The sequence below is a fragment of the Hypomesus nipponensis genome, chromosome 5 (genome assembly GCF_054491055.1).
Source record: "Hypomesus nipponensis isolate SF chromosome 5, ASM5449105v1, whole genome shotgun sequence".
NCBI classification, from domain to species: domain Eukaryota; kingdom Metazoa; phylum Chordata; class Actinopteri; order Osmeriformes; family Osmeridae; genus Hypomesus; species Hypomesus nipponensis.
In genome coordinates, this window is record NC_140365.1 from 7,240,638 (window position 1) to 7,260,863 (window position 20,226).

A 20,226-nucleotide genomic window follows, 5' to 3' on the forward strand; every position below is an offset into this window, starting at 1 on the left:
CCCCATCCACATCCGCTTGTTAAACCGGGATATCAGACAGGGCTACCAGGCCATCAAACAGCCGGTTCACCTGCTTCAGACGGAGCGGGGAGAGGGGAGAGCCCCAGGTGGGGAAGCCCCGGGAAGAGAGGCGTGAGCGGAGGCTGGGGATCACAGCTGACGGGGGGAGGGCTGTCGACACCCAGAGAAGACACAGCTGTCATCCCCGGCGATGGCTGAGGACTGGAGGAGTCAGCTCACCCTGTCATTACGGGCTCGGAGGGGCCTTGACAGGGGGCGCTGCCATGGGGGACGGTGGACACGCATACATAGACACAGGCTACGTTCACACACCAGGAAACCACGGGGAGACTCCCAGGCCCAGAGAGACCCTGGAAACGCACACACACACGCAGACACACGCTTGACCTGATAAGACGTTGTCGGGCTGAGGGTCAGAGCTGTCAGAAGCTGCTATCAGATTGTGTGCAAGTGAACATCCGGCAACACTCTCTCTCTCCCCCCCCTTTTACCTTCGTTATCTTCCATTCCTGTCAGGGGCCATGCGGGGGGGGGGGGGGGGGGGGGGGGGTCTGGGGGCCAGGGTCCTGATCTACTGCTAATCCTGTGTGAGAGGTGACATGGCCCCTCACTTTGACCTGCAGGTGCCAGGGGCTGGACAAGTGCTCTCTCTCTCTCTTTCCCACACCACGCAGCAGAGTGCAACCTGTCGGCTTCTTGAGGGGCCGGGCTCTGGTCCCGCATGTGGTCCCGAAAGCTCCACAGATCCGTTTCACACGCCAAAGACAGACGTTCACAGCTCCGCCTCTTTACCCCCCTGGGGGGGACACTCAATGTAAACTCAGCCACTTCCGGAGGTTTCCGCGGACGTCACCTTTAAACCCTTCCCGAACGCAGGCTAACGACGTGGAGTGCACGTCTAAATGTCCTGAGCGCGGTCACAGTCAGTTAGCATGACGGCCTACAGTAGGCCACACAGTCTGAGACACTTGTTCTTCACATGGGCAGCTTAGCCAGGCCCCCAAAGGAAGCCCCCCCCCCCCCCCCCCCTTGCCAGAGGTCACAGCCCAGCACCAGGAAATAACCGGCACAGGAAGAATAACATATCAAACATACCCTTGCACTTCAGGCATTCCGAGTACCACTTCCCCCCTTGGACAAGATACGTTTTGTTTTGCCGCCGCACAGCGGGCCTGAGAGACGTCAGGAACGCTTGGACAAACACGGACTTCTGCTCGCGGGCCGCCCAGATGCACGCGCGCAGACACATGCACAAGGTGATTAATGACTGCTGTCCAGTAGGTCTGAATCACACTGAAGGGACTCTGGTTCACCAAACACATGGAATTCCTCCGAAAAATGTCCAGCAGAGTCTAATATATTATTATACCCTGATGGGCGGGGGGTCAGGGGTCAAGGATCCTACTGGTAGGAGAGGGGAGGGGAGAGAAGAGGAGGGGAGTGACGAGGAAATGGAAATAGAGAGGAGACCTGATTGAGGTAGAGAAAGAGATCGAGCCATGTAAATGTATGTATGTGTATGTGTATAGTGGAGGGGTTTGCAAATCAGCCTAGCATGCATGTGTGTACTCACAGATGCACACAAACACTTTTTGGCTTCCGACAACCCTAAAAGTCTACTGCCCTCTTCTGAGTTGCATTAGAATCCCTCCCTTACCCCACACATGCACTGGACCATTCCTCCTTCTTTCCCCACCTTTGTTTCAATAGCTCCATACATCCTTCTGCCACACCTCCCTCAGGAAGTCATGCTGAATGGCTGAACTGCCCCTGATATCAACGTCCGTCCCCAGCAGACGCTAATGAATCAAACATGAGGTCTGCTTTCATTTTGGCTTCTACGTTGTTGCTGCTCAACCTGGAAGGACATGTTGAAAGCCCAAACCCTTTTTTTTTTTTCCCTAATCGAGCCTTTGGCCCCGCTCTCCCACATTTCCATGTCTCGTTGTCTCTCCGTCACGCACCAGTCTCTCCGAAAGACGGCCGGCGTGCGAGCCAGCGAACCCTCGCCGTACAGGCCTGTAATTAATACGCTAGGAGGACTCAAAGTGTCTGAGTCGTAAAAGTAGCTTCTCAGAGAGACCAGCGCCTCTGTCTGTCTTTATTGGCCTGGGATATTTACCCAGAGCTCTGTCTCTCTTCAGCCTCCAGACCTTAACCTCTCTCTCTCTCTCCTTCCTCACAGACGGAGACGACTGTGAAATATGTTCGAGCGACCCTCGTAAAGACGAGGAAATAAACGCAAAGGGGATAAACGCTCGAAAGAGAGAAGGGACTCGTCTGGGTCCATCTCTCTCTCTCCCTCTCTCTCTTCCCCGTCTCCTAATCTCTCCTTGTCCCCTGCTTCCTCCCTGCTGTTGATGGGAGACGCTCGTTACAGCGGGCCGGGTCACTGTCCTGGGCACACAGGAAGGACCACCAGAGTTTGACGGAGGGGCGGATAGATTCATGGAACCTTCTGGCAGGCGACAACAGCGCGTAACTTTTTTTTTTTTCTTTCTTTTTTTTACGGTCGTCCGTTAAGTGGCGACATTCCGATTTACTGTAGACTGACTCCTTGTGTGGGGGAAGGGGGGGGGGGTTGGGAGGGGGGCTAGGGTATTTCAGTCCAAAAGGCCCTGTGACGGAATTCGAAAGACTTTTGGTCTGTTTGGCTTTGTAAACACGAGCTGCGGAGGGTATTGGTTGCCGTGATTGCGTGCGGTTTTGGAGACGAGTGGACGGCGAAGGAGCCAACATGGAGGGCGGCGGGTCCAGCAGGAACCTCGACCTCTCTGCGGAAAAATGTCCGCCTTCCCAATAGACGGGCCTGTTAAAACAGTCCATTACAGAGCAGTGAACAGCAGGTCACCGGGTGTACCTTTGCACAGACTATTCAGTCCATGTAAGTATGTTATAGGGCATGTGTCTCTCCCCTGAGGGCTGTTGTGCTAAGTACTAGCTCTGAACAAGAGGAGGATCTGGCGGTGCAGGTGGGTGGTCGACGTAGGGGAGGGGGTGTGGGGGAGGGGGGGTTGGATTTGTCGAAAAAATATTCTCGGTGACTCAGTGACCCGCTGTATTGTATACACAGGCAGTGTTCTCCACATGTGTCGGAGCAGACTGTTTACACGTCCTAATTAATAGTCTTAAGTGTGTACAACAACAGCTCTGGTTCACATGGTAGGGACACACTGTAGCAGCCGCAGCCATTACCTCCTCACATCCCGTACTCTGAGGTGGTGGTGGTGGTGGGGGACTAGAGGGAGAGAAGTTCCCCCCAGAAGTTTCGAGAATGTCTTTAATGTGCAATTTCAAACAGTTTCAGGGCCATAAATCATCGAGGCTGCTTTTAAAAAACACCTGCCTCGCAACTGTCAGCCCCTAATGGCAGCCGTTACTATATAAATCACAGCGAGCTGTAATTTCCAATATCGAAGAAATGATTACACTGAGCATCTGTCAGTGAGTGCTATTTTAATGGCTGGAGCTGTGCTTACGGTCGGGTGACTGTTATGCCATTGTGGGGCTGGCTGGGAAAACAGAGAGTGTGTCCAGACTGATGGGCAGGTTGCTCGCTCTGTCAGCTTGGGTTTCTCATCACAGCTCTTAAGAATACCCAGCCGCTCGACTGTTCTCTCTCTCTCTCCCCCCCCCCCTCAATCCCCCCACTCACTCACTCTGTTCTCTTTCTTCCCCACTCTCGCTGTTATCTATTGTCTCTCTCCCGTTCCCTCTCCCTCTCTCCCTCTGTGTTCTCTCTCTCTCTCCCTCTCTCTCTCTCTCTCCCTCTCTCTCTCCCCCCCCCCCCCCCTCTCTCTCTCTCTCTCTCTCTCTCTGTGTTCTGAATCTCTCTCTCTCTGTGTTCTCTCTCTCTCCCCCTCTCTCTCTGTGTTCTCTTCCTCTCTCTCTCCCTCTCTCTCAGTGTTCTCTCTCTAGCTGTACAGTAATTAGAAGCAGGTCAGAACACAGAGGACAGGATCTAAGCCTGGCTCTGAGGGGCTCCACGGGAGCCATCTTACACAGGTCAATCTCCACTTCCCTCCACATGCCTTTTGAAACGCCAAGCACACACACTCGCCTATATAAAACACGTGTCCCATTAATATGGCCGTATAACATTGAAAAGTTGCTGAATCAGAGGGGCGGCTGTGGCAGTGGACTGACCCAGCCCGACGAAGCAGGTTCTGATGCCATCTATGGACAAGCTCAAGGACGCCAGGACTGACCTGGGGCCAGTGGAGTTATTCCATGATGTCTTCACCGGCTACACCAGATAGCATTTGAAGGCAGATGCTTATTGTTAGCAGTTAAATGAAAGAGGCCGGTCTGTCAGACTGTTTCTGAGATCTCAAAGAAAGAGGAAGACAGGATGCGCACAGGGCTGTGGTTCTGAGGACTGGAGCGGAGCAGCTTCGAGCTCTCTCCGCATGGATTTAAGAACATAGGGTGTGCCTTCACGTCATAAGAGCGTAGACCAACCGCTTCCTCTCACATCCAGGAGGATCCTGGATCCAGGAGGATCACGGATCCAGGAGGGTCACGGATCCAGGAGGGTCACGGATCCAGGAGGGTCACGGATCCAGGAGGGTCAGGGATCCAGGAGGATCACGGATCCAGGAGGATCACAGATCCAGGACTGGCCCCTGAGGGGTGAGGGTGTGGGCACACGGGGGTCAGGAGAGCAGCCCTGACGGTCCACACCAAGCCCCTGGTCCTCTGAATGAGACACAGGGTTGGCAGGCCTGGGTTGTGGGGCAATCAGGTCCCCGTACAGCTAACCCGGCACAATAAACAACGATGGCACCTCTGGGCTGAGCGTTCTTCCCGTTGTCCTCACATAATGCAGCACAGAAACGGTTTGTGTGAGCACATGTGCCTGCCTATAGTCTGTGTGCTGTCATTGAGCAGCACACACACACACACACACACACTACCCACCATCTTCTGTGGCTGCTATGTGACCCTAATGGAGGAAGGAGAGGGGGGGTGTATCGACCCCCCTCTCCTTCTGCCCACATGGTCCCTGTTAGGAGACGTGAAAGTGCTCCAGCCCGTAACAATAACCTTCTTCTGAGCTCACGGGTTCCTCCTAGACCCTCTCTATACAGCTTGCCCCCCCCCCCGCCCCCCTGCCCCCTCTACCGTCCTCTCACTGGCACTCCCATTCACACACCACCGCCACCACCAGCTTCTATATACTTAAGCCACGCATTGATGTGTGAATCTCTACAAATTCACTATTTCTTGTTTTTCTTTTCTTTTTTTTCTTTTTTTCTTCACCGTCCCGCCATAAAGAAAATCAGGCACTGAAAAAAATGGATTGGCCTTATTACTCCCTAGTAAAATCCTGTATGAGGCAGCGCTTGGTTTTAATGGCCAGGCTCTGGTCTCAATCATCCAGTGGACATCTGGATCACATCTCTTCTGGTCTCCGCCATGCAATCAGACACACCGAAGCTGGGCTCTGCTCAGCTAAATGTGGGCGCAACGTGTCGTTAGAGACCATTGCATCCAGAGAATGTTCGAGACAGGCGGGAGAGGACGGCTTCGGAGATGCCGAATCGCGGAGCGTTGAGGGTAGGGTTCCAAAATTCCGAGAAGCAGTCCAGTCCTGGAGTTGCCGTTGGCGTTCGAAGCAGAGGCCCCTGCCCGGGTGTCAAGGGCAGTCCAGTTCAGCTCGACACAGGTCTGTAAGCTTTCACCGGGGCAAAATGGCCGCCGACATAAAAGCGAGCCGGTCATTATCCTGGCTTACAATTCCACAACCGCGACGTGGAGTGGAATATAGCAGTAATGCCCTCACTCTACAGGTCAGTCACATTTATATGCCTGGCAGAGAATGGAGGGCCCTAACGATTTTTAAGGCACCAATTAACAAGCCCCTTAAAAAAAAAAAGAAAAAAAAAAAAGAAACGTTTATGCTGAATTGGAATCCTTGTTCTTGTTCTGCTATACGGCCTGAACAACTGTAGGTGGTACACAGAGATGTCATAGTTGGCTCCGGGGGAACACGAACGTGAGAAAGAGGACTGGCGAGGGGGAACGGGGGGGCTCCACCAGTTAGCTCCACATACAGGGAAGCCCTGTGAAGGCCCAAACTGTGGCCCTGAGCTCCGTCTAGTGGGGGCCAGAGTGCAGCATCCAGCCCTCTCTCCCCCGACGACACAGGAGCCGCCCATGGAACAGAGCATCTTGGCGGGGGCCCAGGTTTCTCAGGGCCCCCCTGGCCTGGATGTGGAGCTCCAGAACAGAGCGGGCTCTGTACGCGTGCCACATTGATCGATCGGCCCCCGTCAGCTAATTCCGCCGTGCTTCAAGGTACCTGTCCGCTACCACCTCACTTATCTCCATTGACCGGCCCTTTCCAACACTTTAATGGCTCTTTGCTGGGCTAACCCTGGGTGCTTTCCGTCTCCCCACACATCGTTGGGTGTGTAGCAGCGGTGGGGGGGTGGTGGTGTAAACACAAAGGTCGTCAGGGTGTTTGGCCCTGCTCAGAGCCACCTGAGGGTGGTGGTGGGGGGGGGGCTTCATCCCAGGGCTGGATCTATGGTACACCCTCCCCCCGCCCCTCCGTTTATTTTCTCTGATGTGCCTGGTGTAAATATCCTGCTTTAATGAGCCTGGAAATGCGTACAGTGCAGAATGGTTCCTGGCTTTAGGGGGCTGGAGACACCCCCCCACCCCGCCCCCGCCCCCACCCCCCCCCCACCCCAGAGATACCCTCCAGCTGCCACTATGACATCATGACACGCTCCAGGGGGAGGGGGAAAGGACACAGGCTAGACACACACACACACACAACTTTCTATCTGCATGCTTGTGTCTGAACGTAGAACATGTGGGAAAGTGTGTTTGAGTTTGTGTTTATTTACCGATCGCCCCCCCCCTCCCCCCCCTCCCCCCTCCACCACCCCGTCTGAAACAGACAGATGTGCAGTGTGCCTGTGGGGAGAGCGTGGCAGGAGACACACAGGATGCTCCGGCAGTGGGGGTTCCAGTCAGGGTCAACATGTGAGGGTCAGGCAGGGTCATGGGTCAAGGTCAAGGTCATCTTGCAGAGCCAGCTGAAGAGGTGTGAACCAGCCAGAGGTTCTGGGGTCTAGAGGACCCGGCTTGTTACCCGGGGTCTTAATGAAAAAGAGGTTTGAGGTCTGCTTGTTCTCGGGGTTCTCAGTGATTCATTGAGCCAAATAAGCCCTGCTTGAGCTCTTCAAAGGCTGGCCTGTTCCCCCTACAACACTACCCACAGCAGACACCTCTCTGTCTAACCTGGGCCTTCTGGCCATTAGCAACCACTCCACAGGACCTTCCAGCGACCTAATAGGCCTATGTTTGTCCAGACTGACGACCAGCGATGAGAAAACAAGCCGTCGACGAGGCGCGCTGTCGTTCAGTAGCCTGAAGGTCGACGACCCGACACCCCAAATACGTGAGGCCTAGCCTGAGCGCAGGGATTTCATGGGTTAACGTCTGCAGCCGGCGCGAGCTAGGTGAGGGGCCGTCCACGCCGAGGGGAGAGAGAGGCCGTATAATCTGAGCAAGCTGTGCCAAGGGAGGGAGAGAGAGAGATCATGAGGCGCCGACAGAACTTAGCGTGGCAAGGCGCAATTCTGCAAAAAGAAAAAAAAAAAAAATCATCTTCCTTTGTGCGTTCCTCGCAATTCATTGACTGTGAACTAACGCTTATTAATCAATCTAACACCGAGCATGCCGACATCCATACCCATCACCGCAGAGACTAATTATACCAATTTGGACATCATTCGTTCAGTGCCTTGTTGGTGGGGAAGGGGGGGAAGGTGGGGGGGGGCTGGTTGGGGGTCCTTACCATGCACGGAATGAAGGAATGCACCATGAATACCTCTGAGCACGTGTGTGCCCCAAACATGCAATTATCCCCATCTTCAGGAGTCTTTCACCCCAGCGTGATGCATGGTTACCGCACCAAAACAGATACAAATAATAATTTCAATAGACTGGCCTGCACTGTAATTGTGGTACCCCCCCCCCCCACCAGCCTTAATCGAGCCATTGCGGAGGCCTCTGAGGGTGTATCTTCCCGTCTCCATGGCAACCACGTCGTAAAGCAGTCGTCGTTCAGGTAAACCTGTCTGCGTGCAGCGGGGGTAGAAAAGGAGCGCTCCCTCAGGGAACTGGGACCCGTGAGTCTGTCTACCGGGAACACCAACACAACGCTCTCCATGGCGACTGTCGGAAGCGCTTCTTGGAAATGACAAAAGGAGGGGACTTTTGTAAAGCGGTTAGTGATTGGCAGGGGGTTCATTAACAGAGTGGGGCTCACGCGATCAAACGTGCTGCTCAGAGCGGGAGCCAAGCCGTCTGCACGGGGCATCTGGCTGGACGGAGGACGGGTCACATGACGGGTCACATGACGTCCTCTCTGTCTGGGCCCTCTCCTGTGGAAGCTAGGGGCCCTGTCATACACTACAGAGCTCTCTCTCTCTCTCTCTCTCTCTCTCTCTCTCACACACACTCACACAAACTTCATCTAGACCCCATGTGGCATTGCTATAAGCCTAATTTTAAGACTACTAATTTATCCCTGATTTTAATTAAACCTTAATGAATATCACATAGAGTTAGACAGTGAATTAGAGTTCTGCCATCTTGACTGAAGTCCATGTCAGTGAGACTACACATTTAGCAAACCAGATGCTGCTCTAGTGAACTACATTCAAGGTCAAAGGTTGAGGTGATTGGGTCTTACTCTCTCTCTTTCTCGCTCAGCTTGTCGGTGATGGTGTCCTTGATGGAGGAGCGCGAGCCCTTGTGGATGACCGGGTACCTGAGGGGGATCTGCAGGAAGCACGAGATCATCAGGACCAGGTGCGCCGTGTAACCCAGGGCAACCGCCACACTCCCGTCATCCTTCGCTGTGGCACAAAACACAAACATAGGGTCCATTATTATGTATATTTTACGCCTCAAAGGTTCTCAGAGTGTTTTTTTGTTGGGTAAGGATGTTAGGGATAAAAACACTGGGGTCACAATGCTGGTTAATCATTCAATGAAGTTCACCGCGGTAACCATCCCCACACAAGGCAAGGCCAGAAATGAACAGGGATTCAAATGAGGAGCAGTGGGTGTTTGCGCCACATCAGAGCTTCCAAAGCAGCGGGGTCACAGATGCTTGGAAAACGAGCACATTTCAAGTGCCATAATGAGGCTGTACTGCCCTAATAATTACGCAGTTAAAATGTTCCGTTTCTCAAACACAAACAAAAAATACAATACAAAAAAAAAGACTCCAAACCTACAAAAACGTTTTGGTTACCAAGTAATTAGGAAGATGAAGGGGGGGGCGGGGGGGGGGGGGGAATAAAACGAATGAATCCCGTTTATAACGACAAAGGAGGCAAAATGTTACACGGCATGCAAAGCGAATTGTTTGGAAGCTGCAGAATATCCCATTGACTTCAGAAATGTGCCTGAAAAACAATCCCATCATGTAATACCAGCCCCCTCTGGGCTCAATTACATTTTAAGGGGAAAATTAGACGGTTTTGTGATCATTTCAGAATAGGAAACAGAGCACCGGCCTCAAAGAAAGAGAACCGTTTTTCCTGATGGCACATCAAGTTGTTGAGTGTTTTCACCAAGCAGCAAGACAGCGCTCCGGGCGAAGACTCCATGCTCTCCGAATCACAGTGTGCCGTAACGCTCTGCAATAACACACCGTGGCCCATGCCCCATCCCGAGCCTACGAGACTCATACCGTATGGACGGTGCTGAGACCCGGGACTCTAATGTAGAACATCCTGCCCTGCAGCCCTCCTGTCCTCCCCCCAGCCCCAGCCCCAGCCCCATCTGCACGTTTCCGGACCTGATCAGCCAGACGCAGGCTCTCCCCGGGGGCGGGCCCCGCCGAAATCAGTCGAGGGGTCGGAGGTGAATCCTCCATGACGAGACGGGGTGGTGGAGAGGGTACATGCTCATTCCCCCCCCCCCCCCCCCACACACACACACACACACACACACACACACCATTTACCAGGTCAGTAGACGACAAAGAGAAGCCATGTCTGTTAAGGTGGGGTGAGGCATGATGGGGTTGGACCCCTTTCTCTCTCTCTCTCCCCAGAACACGCCTCGCCTCCTGGCTGAGAGAGGGAGGGGGACGGGAGGTGCTGAGTGAGCGGGTTAGAGCGCCCCCTGTAGGCCCCTCTCTCCTAGGTCTACTGCCACAGCACCACATGCTGGGTGGTGGTACTCACTGCCTGGTCCCAGGAGGCACGCGGGGGTGGGAGGAAGAGGCAACCGCACGCCTCGCCGGGGCGCACACTGCAGAGCTGCAGACACAGACCAGCGTGTGGGTGGGGAGAGGGCCCTCACACCAGGGGGGCGAGGAGAAGGGTTTCAAACGGGTTTAGGAGGGCAGACTGGCCGTGGTTTGAAGTGAATGAGGAGTTGGCGTGTGTGTGTGTGTGTGTGTGTGTGTGTGGGGGGGGTGGGGGTGTGTGCTTGTGTGTTTGTGTATTATATATAATTGTGCGTGTTCCCACTGCAGGTGTGAGTGTTGAGGTGGGGGGGGTGGGGGGCAGGAGGCCTAACATCAGTTGGACAGGGGCGAGCTGCTGAATTCAAGTGGATGTGAGCGATTTGGACGCGGGTGGGTGTGGTGAGAGAGAGTGAGTGCGTGTCTGAGAGGGGAGGGTGGGGGGGGGGGTGTAGTGAGTGTCTGTTGGAGAAGCACCCCTGTCCAAACCTGGCTCCTATTAACCCTCCCCTTTCACTTCCAGGGCTCTTTTGAAGTCATGTTCCCTTGGCCGAGAAAGCCAAATCTGATTTCCCACAACACGGTGCGACATGCAGGAAATGAGATGAATAACGCTTTCCAAATGTAACCCCCCCCCCCCCCCCCCCCGTTCCCCTCCCTCCACCTCTGGAATCATCATCATCTCATTCAGATTCCTCACGGTGTAAACACGCACAATTATATATATAATACACACACACACGCACAGACCCCCACACCCCCACCCACACGCCAACTCCTCATTTGCTTCAAACCACGGCCAGTCCGCCCTCCTCCACAGGCTGATGATACTGTATACATCAAATATGGAACATCCATCCCAGGGTTGGAGCGTGAGAGGGCCTGTGGGGGCAGGAAGCGGCCCAGCGGTGGGATGTAGAAACTGAGAGTCATAACAGTGAAATGGAGGCCAGTCTTTCTCACCCCCCCCACACACACACACACACACCCCAAATCCTTCTAAAGTAGCACTGCACTTTTTTTTCTCTCAATAAATCCATCTTGAAAGTTCAAGTACATCGGAAGTAATTTCCCCACATTCCTGGGTGATGGGGGGGGGGGGTGTGAGGACAGCTTCCAGTCAGTGAGGACTGCTGGGGGGGGACTGGGGTGAAGCTGTGGCTGTGGAATGAGTCTATTATCAGGGTACTTCATCTGGTGTGTCGGCCCAGCTGGCTGATCCTGCCGGGGGGTCCAGTGGGCCGGATGCTCCTGTACGCCTGCTGTTTGTCCCTCCTCATAGCCCCTGACACGCTGACGCGCCGGGACACGGACACACACACACACACACACACCATGTAGACACACACACACACCATGTAGACACACACACACACACCATGTAGACACACACACACCATGTAGATACAGCGGCGGAAAGCGTACGATACCCAAGCCTGAACACACACAAGCACCCGCGCGCAACAACGGCCCTCAGATTCCAATCAGATGAGTTACCTTGGAAGTCTTCAGAGTTGGGCAGCTTAACACCGCAGATGACATAATCAGCCTGATTGGCCTGTGGAAGGAGATGAGAGGAGGTTATCTCAGGGATGAGGATCCAGAAACAAGGATCAACGTCGAGGGGTCGTCTCCTCTAATGACCACTGGAGAACCTATTGAACTAGACTGAAGATGATATCACGTTAGCGCTGGTTATAAAACATGGCACAGAGACTCAATTGAAGCACATGTATTGCATATCATGACTTTTATTAGGGCGGGGTGTAAAGTACTGTAGCTTCAAGAGCAACACAGGAAATCGGGATTATGTCAGTTCCTAAAAAGGGATTCCTGCTCACAATAAATGTGGAACATGGGCCAAAAGAAAGCACTACTGTAAATATTACATTTTCCAATGGTAAACCAGTATTGAGCTTGAGTGTGTGTGTGCTTGTGTGTGTGTGTGTTTGTGCTGGTGTGTGTGTGTGTGTCACTCACCACGTCGATGGGGTAGATGTAGGAGAGCTCCGACAGCAGCTGACGACAGCGGAAGGTGAGCTGAGCGTTGGACTTGAGGAACAGCTCTCTGGGGAGACAGAAGCACACACACACACACACACACACTTCAGAGAGAGAGAGGACTGGGAAGGAGAGAGAAGGAGGGTGTTGGGCTCGATGGATGTGGGGGAGAGACAGAGAAACAGTTGAAGGTGGGAATGGGAAGAGACAGGGAGATGGAGGGAGCGAGTGAGGTAGAGCGAGGCAGGGAGATGGAGGAGTGAGTGAGGTAGAGCGAGGCAGGGAGATGGAGGAGTGAGTGAGGTAGAGCGAGGCAGGGAGATGGAGGAGAGGGAGGTAGAGCGAGGCAGGGAGATGGAGGAGAGTGAGGTAGAGCGAGGCAGGGAGATGGAGGAGTGAGTGAGGTAGAGCGAGGCAGGGAGATGGAAGAGTGAGTGAGGTAGAGCGAGGCAGGGAGATGGAGGAGAAAGTGAGGTAGAGCGAGGCAGGGAGATGGAGGAGAGAGTGAGGTAGAGCGAGGCAGGGAGATGGAGGAGAGAGTGAGGTAGAGCAAGGCAGGGAGATGGAGGAGTGAGGGGGAGGAAGCAGACAGACGGAGGCAGGGGCGAGTGAGGTAGGGCAGTCAGAGAGGTAGATAGGGTATGGAAGTAATGAGGAGTGACGCTGTGTTGACAGCAGGCGGAGAAGGAGAGGAGACCAGCAGGGTTCTGTTAGTTTTGGCTCCGCCTGGACGAGAGAAAACTAATGGCCCCGCACTGAATCATCTCCACAGTAATTGCAAGAGCAACTCAATTATCATAACTGCAAAATTACCAGTCACTCCTCCCCCCACCCCCCCCCCCCCCTCGAGACAGGCCCAAATGATCAACCCCTGGCCCCTTAGCCCTGCCCTGGCCTGTTCCATTACCACAGCTGGTTGGGGGGGGGGGGGGGGGGTCATCCGACCTGCCAAGGTGAGAAGGGGAAACGTCTGGAATAATGTTGACTTTCCCATGTCCACCTCTGACGGAGAAGGTTAGGACTTCAGAGAAAGTGTGCGTGTGCGTGTGATCAAGTGTGAGAGAATGCGAGTGTCAATACAGTAGGTCTTATGTGTTCCAGCCAGTTGTTGGGGATTGTGGGGAACGGCCCATCATCTCACACAGATGAAAAGGCCCGCTGGGGGGAGAGGATGCAGGGGGATGGAGGGATGATTACTGGATGAGACAGGGTGTCTTTCCTCCCCCTGCTCTGGGATCCATTACCCATCCTGCTCTCCGTGCGGTCGCTGAGCCTATGCCACATAAGGGGGTCATGGGTGATCTGAAGACGTCTTATTTTCTCTGGAGACGAGACCATACGAGATTACTTTTCCTACTTATCTCCCACCTCATCCTAATAGGCTTTATTTGATCTGTTAGCTTTAGGCCGCAGATGCAAGGCCTCCGACCCCCCCCCCCCCTCCCACACACGCGCACCTCCCTGAAGTTAAAAGGCCCCCCCAAAAAAGAATCCCCAGAAACAAGCTTCGCTAACTGTATTTTTGCCGCCAACTCAGAAACCTTCAAACAAACACTTTGTGGCCTCTCGGAAACCAAAATAGGCACGTTCCAAAGGGGTGGATGTTAGGCAGATGCACGGGTGTCACAGTTCATTTCCCTGTTGAGTGTGTTGGTGGAGGGAGGGGGGGGCGGGGGGGGGGGGCAGGGGGGTCTGTGTGAGGCTTGCAGGCTGAGGTGTGTGTGCGCGTGGCCCCAGACCGTAGCGGGGCCCAGGCCGTGCCCTGCCGGCTTGCCAGGTACTCCTCAGACAAACAAGCGGAGCGTCCAAGGCTGGCGTTGGAGGCCGTGTGCTCCCCTACAGGCCAAGGCAAACATGCCGGGACCGGCCCCCCCGGCGCAATCTGCTTACTCTCTCCAGGGGCCGGCTGGAAGACACAGCCGGCGGCGGCGCCAACATCCCCACTTTGTCGAGGACGGCTGCAATCTCACGGCGGCCGTTTAGAACCATCAACAGCGTTTTAGAGCACGTTCGTTCCGTGGGGCCTAGGTAATTTCTAGCAGGTGGTGTGTGTGTGTGTGTGTGGGTGAGGGCAAACGGAGTGTGTGCAAACAATTGTGTGAGAATGTTTGTAGCAGCGTGTTTGAGACATGGAGGGGGAAGTCAAATAAAAGAGCTAGATAATCACAGGTTGACACATACCTTTTGGCAGTGCATTCTTTCTGCTGCTCTGCTAACAACTCCTTCTCCACATCCAGACTCTGGTGAAGGGTAGAGAACGCTTCCTCTGGGGGGGGAAATAGAGGAGAGGAGGGAGAGATGAGCAGATAAAAGAGGGGGAGAGAAAAGGGGGGGGGGGGAGCAGGGGGGAAGGGAGAAATAAGGATAGATTACCAGGTGTGTTTCGTCCTGGAGAGAGTTCAGAGACAAGAGGGTGTGTTTGGCATTTGATTCAGTTCAGCGTTAAACACTGGTAACACCCACCCCATGATAACTTTGATCATTAACGACCATTTCCTCTCCGCACAACATATAAAAACCCATCCTAACACAAATAACGATGACAGGCTTTGCTCAAGTTTATAAACACCGACCGGCCTGAAAAAATAAAACAATCTTCATAAGATAGAACGGTAACAGTTTTGGATCTGGAACAATGTGGAGTATTGTGCTGTTGGTTATTATACTGTTAGTTTACCATTCCTTTTTCAACACAAGGCTCAATCACTGAGCGACAGGCGGTACCAAACAAAACTTCAACATCCCATAATGCCCCTCTCATTGTTGGCAGGTTATATGAACTGAAGAACAGATCCAACGGTCTGATACACACTCGGTACACTGGCCCAGCTGGTTTGAATGACCCAGGCCTCCAGTGCATGGTACCTGTCAAAAGCACTCTGCCAATACAGGCTTCCAGGAAGACCGGGGAGGTGGGGGCTAGGACAAATCTCTATCAAATTAGCTAGGGAGAGATTGTGTCTGGGCAGATTAGAATTTCGTTTTTTAAGACGCGACTTGAAAAGCGTTGCACCCCACAACCCCCCCCCCCCTCGCGAGCACGAAGCATGAGAAACTGTTCAACTTTTATGTAACGCCCCCCCCCCCCCTTCCTTTCCTTGGCCATGTCCAATGTACACATCAAAGTGGAGGCCGACAGACCAAGACAAAATACCGCTGTCGTGTAGAAACAGGTCGGGCGTGTGTGTGTGGGTGAGACAACCCACCGCACCGCACAGTAAAGACTCGGGTTAGTCACGCAGCGTTGGAGATGTTGTTCCTCTCCTTCCCCCTGAGACGCCGTGACATCAACCCACTCCACGTCCACACAACCTCCGATAGAACATAACACTGTCTCAGCCCCCTTCAGCAGAAGACAAGAGGGCACAGAGACCTGCGTGAGACGTTTCATTAAGAGGAAAGCATGAGAAAGAACGATGGGAGGGGATCAGAGAGAGAGAGATAGACAGAGAGAGAGAGAGAGAGAGAGAGAGAGAGAGAGAGAGAGAGACAGAGAGACAGAGGGTAGGAAAGGATAGAGTGAGAGTGGGTGATAAAATACCAGGTGCATTGAGACACTGGAATAGAAAACACGGGGGGAGGGGGAGAGATGAAGGGCGAGAGAGGAGGAGAGGAGAACGGCATTAAACCTGATAAAAGGGGGAAGCACGGCGCTCAAGCAGGGGGGGAAGTGACTTCACGTTGACCCTCGCCCGATATCAACAGCCGTGAAACATCACAGGATGTCTGCTCTTTAATGCGCTCTCCCTCTCTCTCCCGTCCTGATGAGGCCGGGGCAGGACGTGTTTCACTCACGCTCACCCAGAACAAAGGAGAGGCGAGGGGCCGGGCCGCAGCTTGTCCTCCACAGAGCGATCCAGCAGACCACCTCTCACTCTCACAGACGGAGGGGAGGAGGGACGCAGGGGTGAAGAGAGAGGGGGAGAGAGAAAGAAAGGGATCGTGAAAGAAAGAGAGAGAGAGTAAGAGTGAGACAGAGAGAGAGAGAGAGAGAGAGAGAGAGAGAGAGAGAGAGTGAAGAGCCTGTTCTGTAGCTCCCATTAGCTCCTGTGGGGCCCACATCACTCCAGCCCTGTAATACCCATCATTAGCCAGGCTGTCAGGCAGAGGCACCTGTCAACGCCGTCTCCACCTAAAAATGGTGGTCGGCTGAGGACCCTGGGGTATGTAGTTCTCACAGGAAGTTTTTGTGCGTGAATGACAAAAACTACAATGTTACACTTTATACAGTGTCAGATATCTTAGCTACTTATCGTAAGTGACCGACACGGTGCTGGAGTATGAGTGAAGCTGCTGTCAGAAAAACAAACAACTGGTAAAGAATTTTCACAGCCCCGATTTGCACGCCTGCCTGAAGTGGACACGGACATTAGACGAGAGGAAATTGTGACCCCACAGGGAGGTATTTATTCTGGAGGTGGAAAACAAGGCCTGAGAGCAAGAGGGTTTCTAAAACAGCAAAGCCACTTCGGTGCCGTCCATGAGGCCCTGGATTGGGACAGTGGACCATGTAATGGCTGTGTTTTTACTGGTGTATTACACAAACACAGGGAGTGGGGTCAACCATCACAGCAAACCAGCGAGTGCTGGACGGTTTGGAACCCGCCTTCGAGCTAAGACGGCAGGTATGTTCCCACTGTAGGACGTGGGCCCGTACAAACACACACACACACACACACACAGCCTGCAGGAATTTCACAGTGTACACAGACACCCACCATCTATGTGCTTGGCTTAACGACCCAGTTAGTTCTCAAAGACCAGGGGGTTCTGAGAACAACAGGCATTCTGAGGGAGATAAAAGGCGGGAAACCAAAGCAGTCCCTCCACGGCGCACAGCGGCAGTACCTGGAAACACAGCCCTGGACTCTGTCAAAAGGGGACCGCCGCTCAAGAGAAGGCTCAAGGCCTGTGTTTATTGAGCCGGGGGCAGTGATCGGGAATTTCGGTCCCTTGTAAGTAAGAGGATATGAAGAGGCTGGGCGCCGGTCTTTGATCAGGTCTCTCAGGTCTTAGACCCCTGAGAAAGAGAAAAAAGGGGGCGCCTAGTCTTTGTAGTTCTCCGTAATCATACGTGGTAATAACCAGTCCCCTCGCCGGGGGAAACCCTAGCACCGGGCCTCGGCTACGCCTCCTCCTCCATCGAGCGCATAGCACTCCTTCTCCGTCCCGTCTCTCCTGTTTCGGTACACACCTCTCCTCCTTCAACAAAGGACGCCCAATGCGCCTCCTCAGAGCCGGGTTCTGAGTGGTGACAGCTAAAGAGGAGGGAGGGATTAAGGGCCATTTGTCAGGATTGGGACACAAAGACAACCTTTCACTGACCTCCACCGCCCCCCCCCCCACCTCCCATCCCCCAGAGAGGTGTGTATCACGTGTGTATGTGGGCATCATGCACTCTATGTGCAGTGTGTGTGCGTATGACATAAGCCTATGCTTTGCCGCGAGTCAATCATTGACTCCTCAAGAGAGAGGCTGGCTGTGTACGCTGCCCCGCCCCTGGGTCAACACGCGGGCCGCATCCATCTGGCTCTGTCAGAACCTCCCCCAACCCCCCTTCCCAACCTGCCTGCCCTGCTACACAAACACACGGAGGGCCTGGGCGGGAACAGGGGGGGAGGGGGGAGATGGATGGCTCATCCAGAGGAGGGGGGCTTTGAAAGGGAACGGGGCGGCCGGGAGCATCAACACTACCTGGCTGTGGATCACTCAGGACAGGCCTCTCCCTCCAAACAACTCTGGTCTCTTCCTGTTTGCCTCTTCCTGTTTGCCTCTTGTTTACCAAGTCCCCTCTGGCATGACAGTGCAGCCGAGACCGCCATCAGGATGAACGCCGAGTGTGGACTGCACGGCTGTGCTTCTGCACACGGCAATCTTCTCTTATTTACAGTTGTGTCATTTTACAGATGCTTCGAGCGAAAGGAGCTAGAACAGGAAGAGCTGAAAACCAAGGATCAGCGGTGCATCATTACAGAAGTCACTGGACCATCTTCTTGATACCAAATCTCTCGGGTTTGGGAAGCCTGAGAAAGCTGAACACGCATGAGGAGAGAACGTGTTATGGTTCACCCACGCTGTAGGATCTACAACATGGCTAGCCATGTGTGTGTGTGTGTGTTTGTGTAACGTACGCATGGGAATGTGTTTTTCCAGCACAGTGGAATTAAAACATGAACTCCGCTCACAGTTGTATTTCCCAGTGGACACCAAGGAAAACGCAGCAGTTAAAGTAGCCAGTAACGCTAAAAGCCCAGCCCAGCATCTCAGACATGATACACTCTGCAGTTATGGACTCCATATAATTTAACCATACGACACCGTAAAAACCGCTAGCGACTTTCCCTCCCAGGGCCCCGCTAGGATGACCTGGCTGGGCTACACAGAAATGCCTCTGTCTGACTGTCGCCACGGCGAGGGAGGAAAACGCCATTGAGGTGTGACTCAGGCCCTCCACAGGAGGGGGGGGGGGGGGGGCGAGGGAGAGGGGTTTCCTGTGTGTGTGAGGTGCCGTACTGTTCCTGACTGGACTCCAGTGTACATATAGACACGCAGGGACTTGTAGACAGTTAGAAGGACTGGGGTTCATGGAAGTAGACTTGAGTCAGTGTCCCTCAGGGATAGACGAGAGGAGAGTTGAACTTGGCGAGCTCAAAGTGATTCCCTAAATATTTTGCTTCCTCGCCCACCCTTGAACCTTCCTTCGTTTTCCAGTGTGTCACCGCACCGCACGCTCGGCAAACAAGGGAGGTCGAGAGACGGGACGGCCGTGTGGGCGTGCCGGCCCCCCCCCCCCTCTGGGGGAGTGCCCTCCTCCCCCTTACCTTTCCTCTGCAGCAGCGCTCTCTCTTTCTGCCGCAGGTCGGTCTCTCTGCCCAGGGCCTTCCTCTGTCGCTCCAGCTCACAGTGCAGCACCCCGAGACGCACCTGCATGCACTCCCTCTCCTTCTTCTGCACACGGAGAGAGAAGGGGAGGAGAGAGAGAGGGAGAGAGAGAACAGACAAAGAAGGAGAGAACAAGACAGAAGAGAGGAAAGACAAACGTGAGAAATAGGAAAGCGAGAGCAAGAAACGATACAGAAAGGAAGGGGGGGTGGTGAGAACGAGACGGCAATTGAGAGCGAGAGAAGACAACATTTGCAATTCAACCGCAGAGGCTTGTGCTTTTAATTACCCAGAACCCCCCCCCCCCAAAGTCCCTCTCTTAGCTCCCTCAGAACAAGCCACCTAATATAAACCCCAATCCCGATACGAACGCATTCGCCACGCCGTCTCTTCACAGCTCCCACTGTCAGGACACGATGAAGACAAAGGAACGAAAAGGAAAGCATATCAGGTCATGAGAGGGGCGCTGGTGTATGTAGGCAGGGCATTATCAGAGGGGGATTACAGGAATGGGCCAGCAGGCCGGGGTTCAACCAGGGACTGGCAGGGATCTGAACCCTGAGCCCTGGTGCTTTTCTCTGGCCGACCAGGCCTGGAGGTTCAGGGTGTACAGTACAATCCAGAGAGAGACGGGAGGGGAGTGAGTGAGTGAGGAAGGGGGCAGGGAGCGAGGGAGGGAGGAAGGGAGCGAGGGAGGGAGCGAGGGAGGGAGCGAGCGAGGGAGCGTAGGAGGGAGCGTAGGAGGGAGGGAGGGAGGGAGGGAGGGAGGGAGGGAGGGAGGGAGGGAGGGAGGGAGGGAGGGAGGGAGGGAGGGAGGGAGGGAGGGAGGGAGGGAGGGAGGGAGGGAGGGAGGGAGGGAGGGAGGGAGGGAGGGAGGGAGGGAGGGAGGGAGGGAGGGAGGGAGGGAGGGAGGGAGGGAGGGAGGGAGGGAGGGAGGGAGGGAGGGAGGGAGGGAGGGAGGGAGGGAGGGAGGGAGGGAGGGAGGGCAAAGAGAACAAGGTGAGGGGCGGAGGAAGTGAGAAGGTCTGAGAGGGAGCAGCAGAGGTGTTCAGAGTTCCTTGCCACCCTGGCAGTCTGCTGGCTGCAGATGGATCACGTGT

General features: G+C 54.3%; 1 protein-coding gene across 3 annotated transcripts in view; it reads right to left on the bottom strand.

Annotated features, from left to right (window-relative positions):
- uvrag (UV radiation resistance associated gene) overlaps positions 1–20,226 on the bottom strand; it is a 69,178-nt gene that overhangs the window by 30,513 nt on the left and 18,439 nt on the right. For 2 of the 3 annotated variants that reach the window (XM_084697986.1, XM_084697988.1), the window contains exons 8-13: positions 19,066–19,192; positions 14,426–14,510; positions 12,224–12,311; positions 11,741–11,801; positions 10,242–10,316; positions 8,735–8,900 (exon numbers count right to left, since the gene is read on the bottom strand). In XM_084697986.1, the coding sequence (XP_084554112.1) occupies positions 8,735–8,900; positions 10,242–10,316; positions 11,741–11,801; positions 12,224–12,311; positions 14,426–14,510; positions 19,066–19,192 (602 nt within the window). The remainder of the gene's footprint in view (positions 1–8,734; positions 8,901–10,241; positions 10,317–11,740; positions 11,802–12,223; positions 12,312–14,425; positions 14,511–19,065; positions 19,193–20,226) is intronic. The other variant, XM_084697987.1, reaches the window with a different exon arrangement.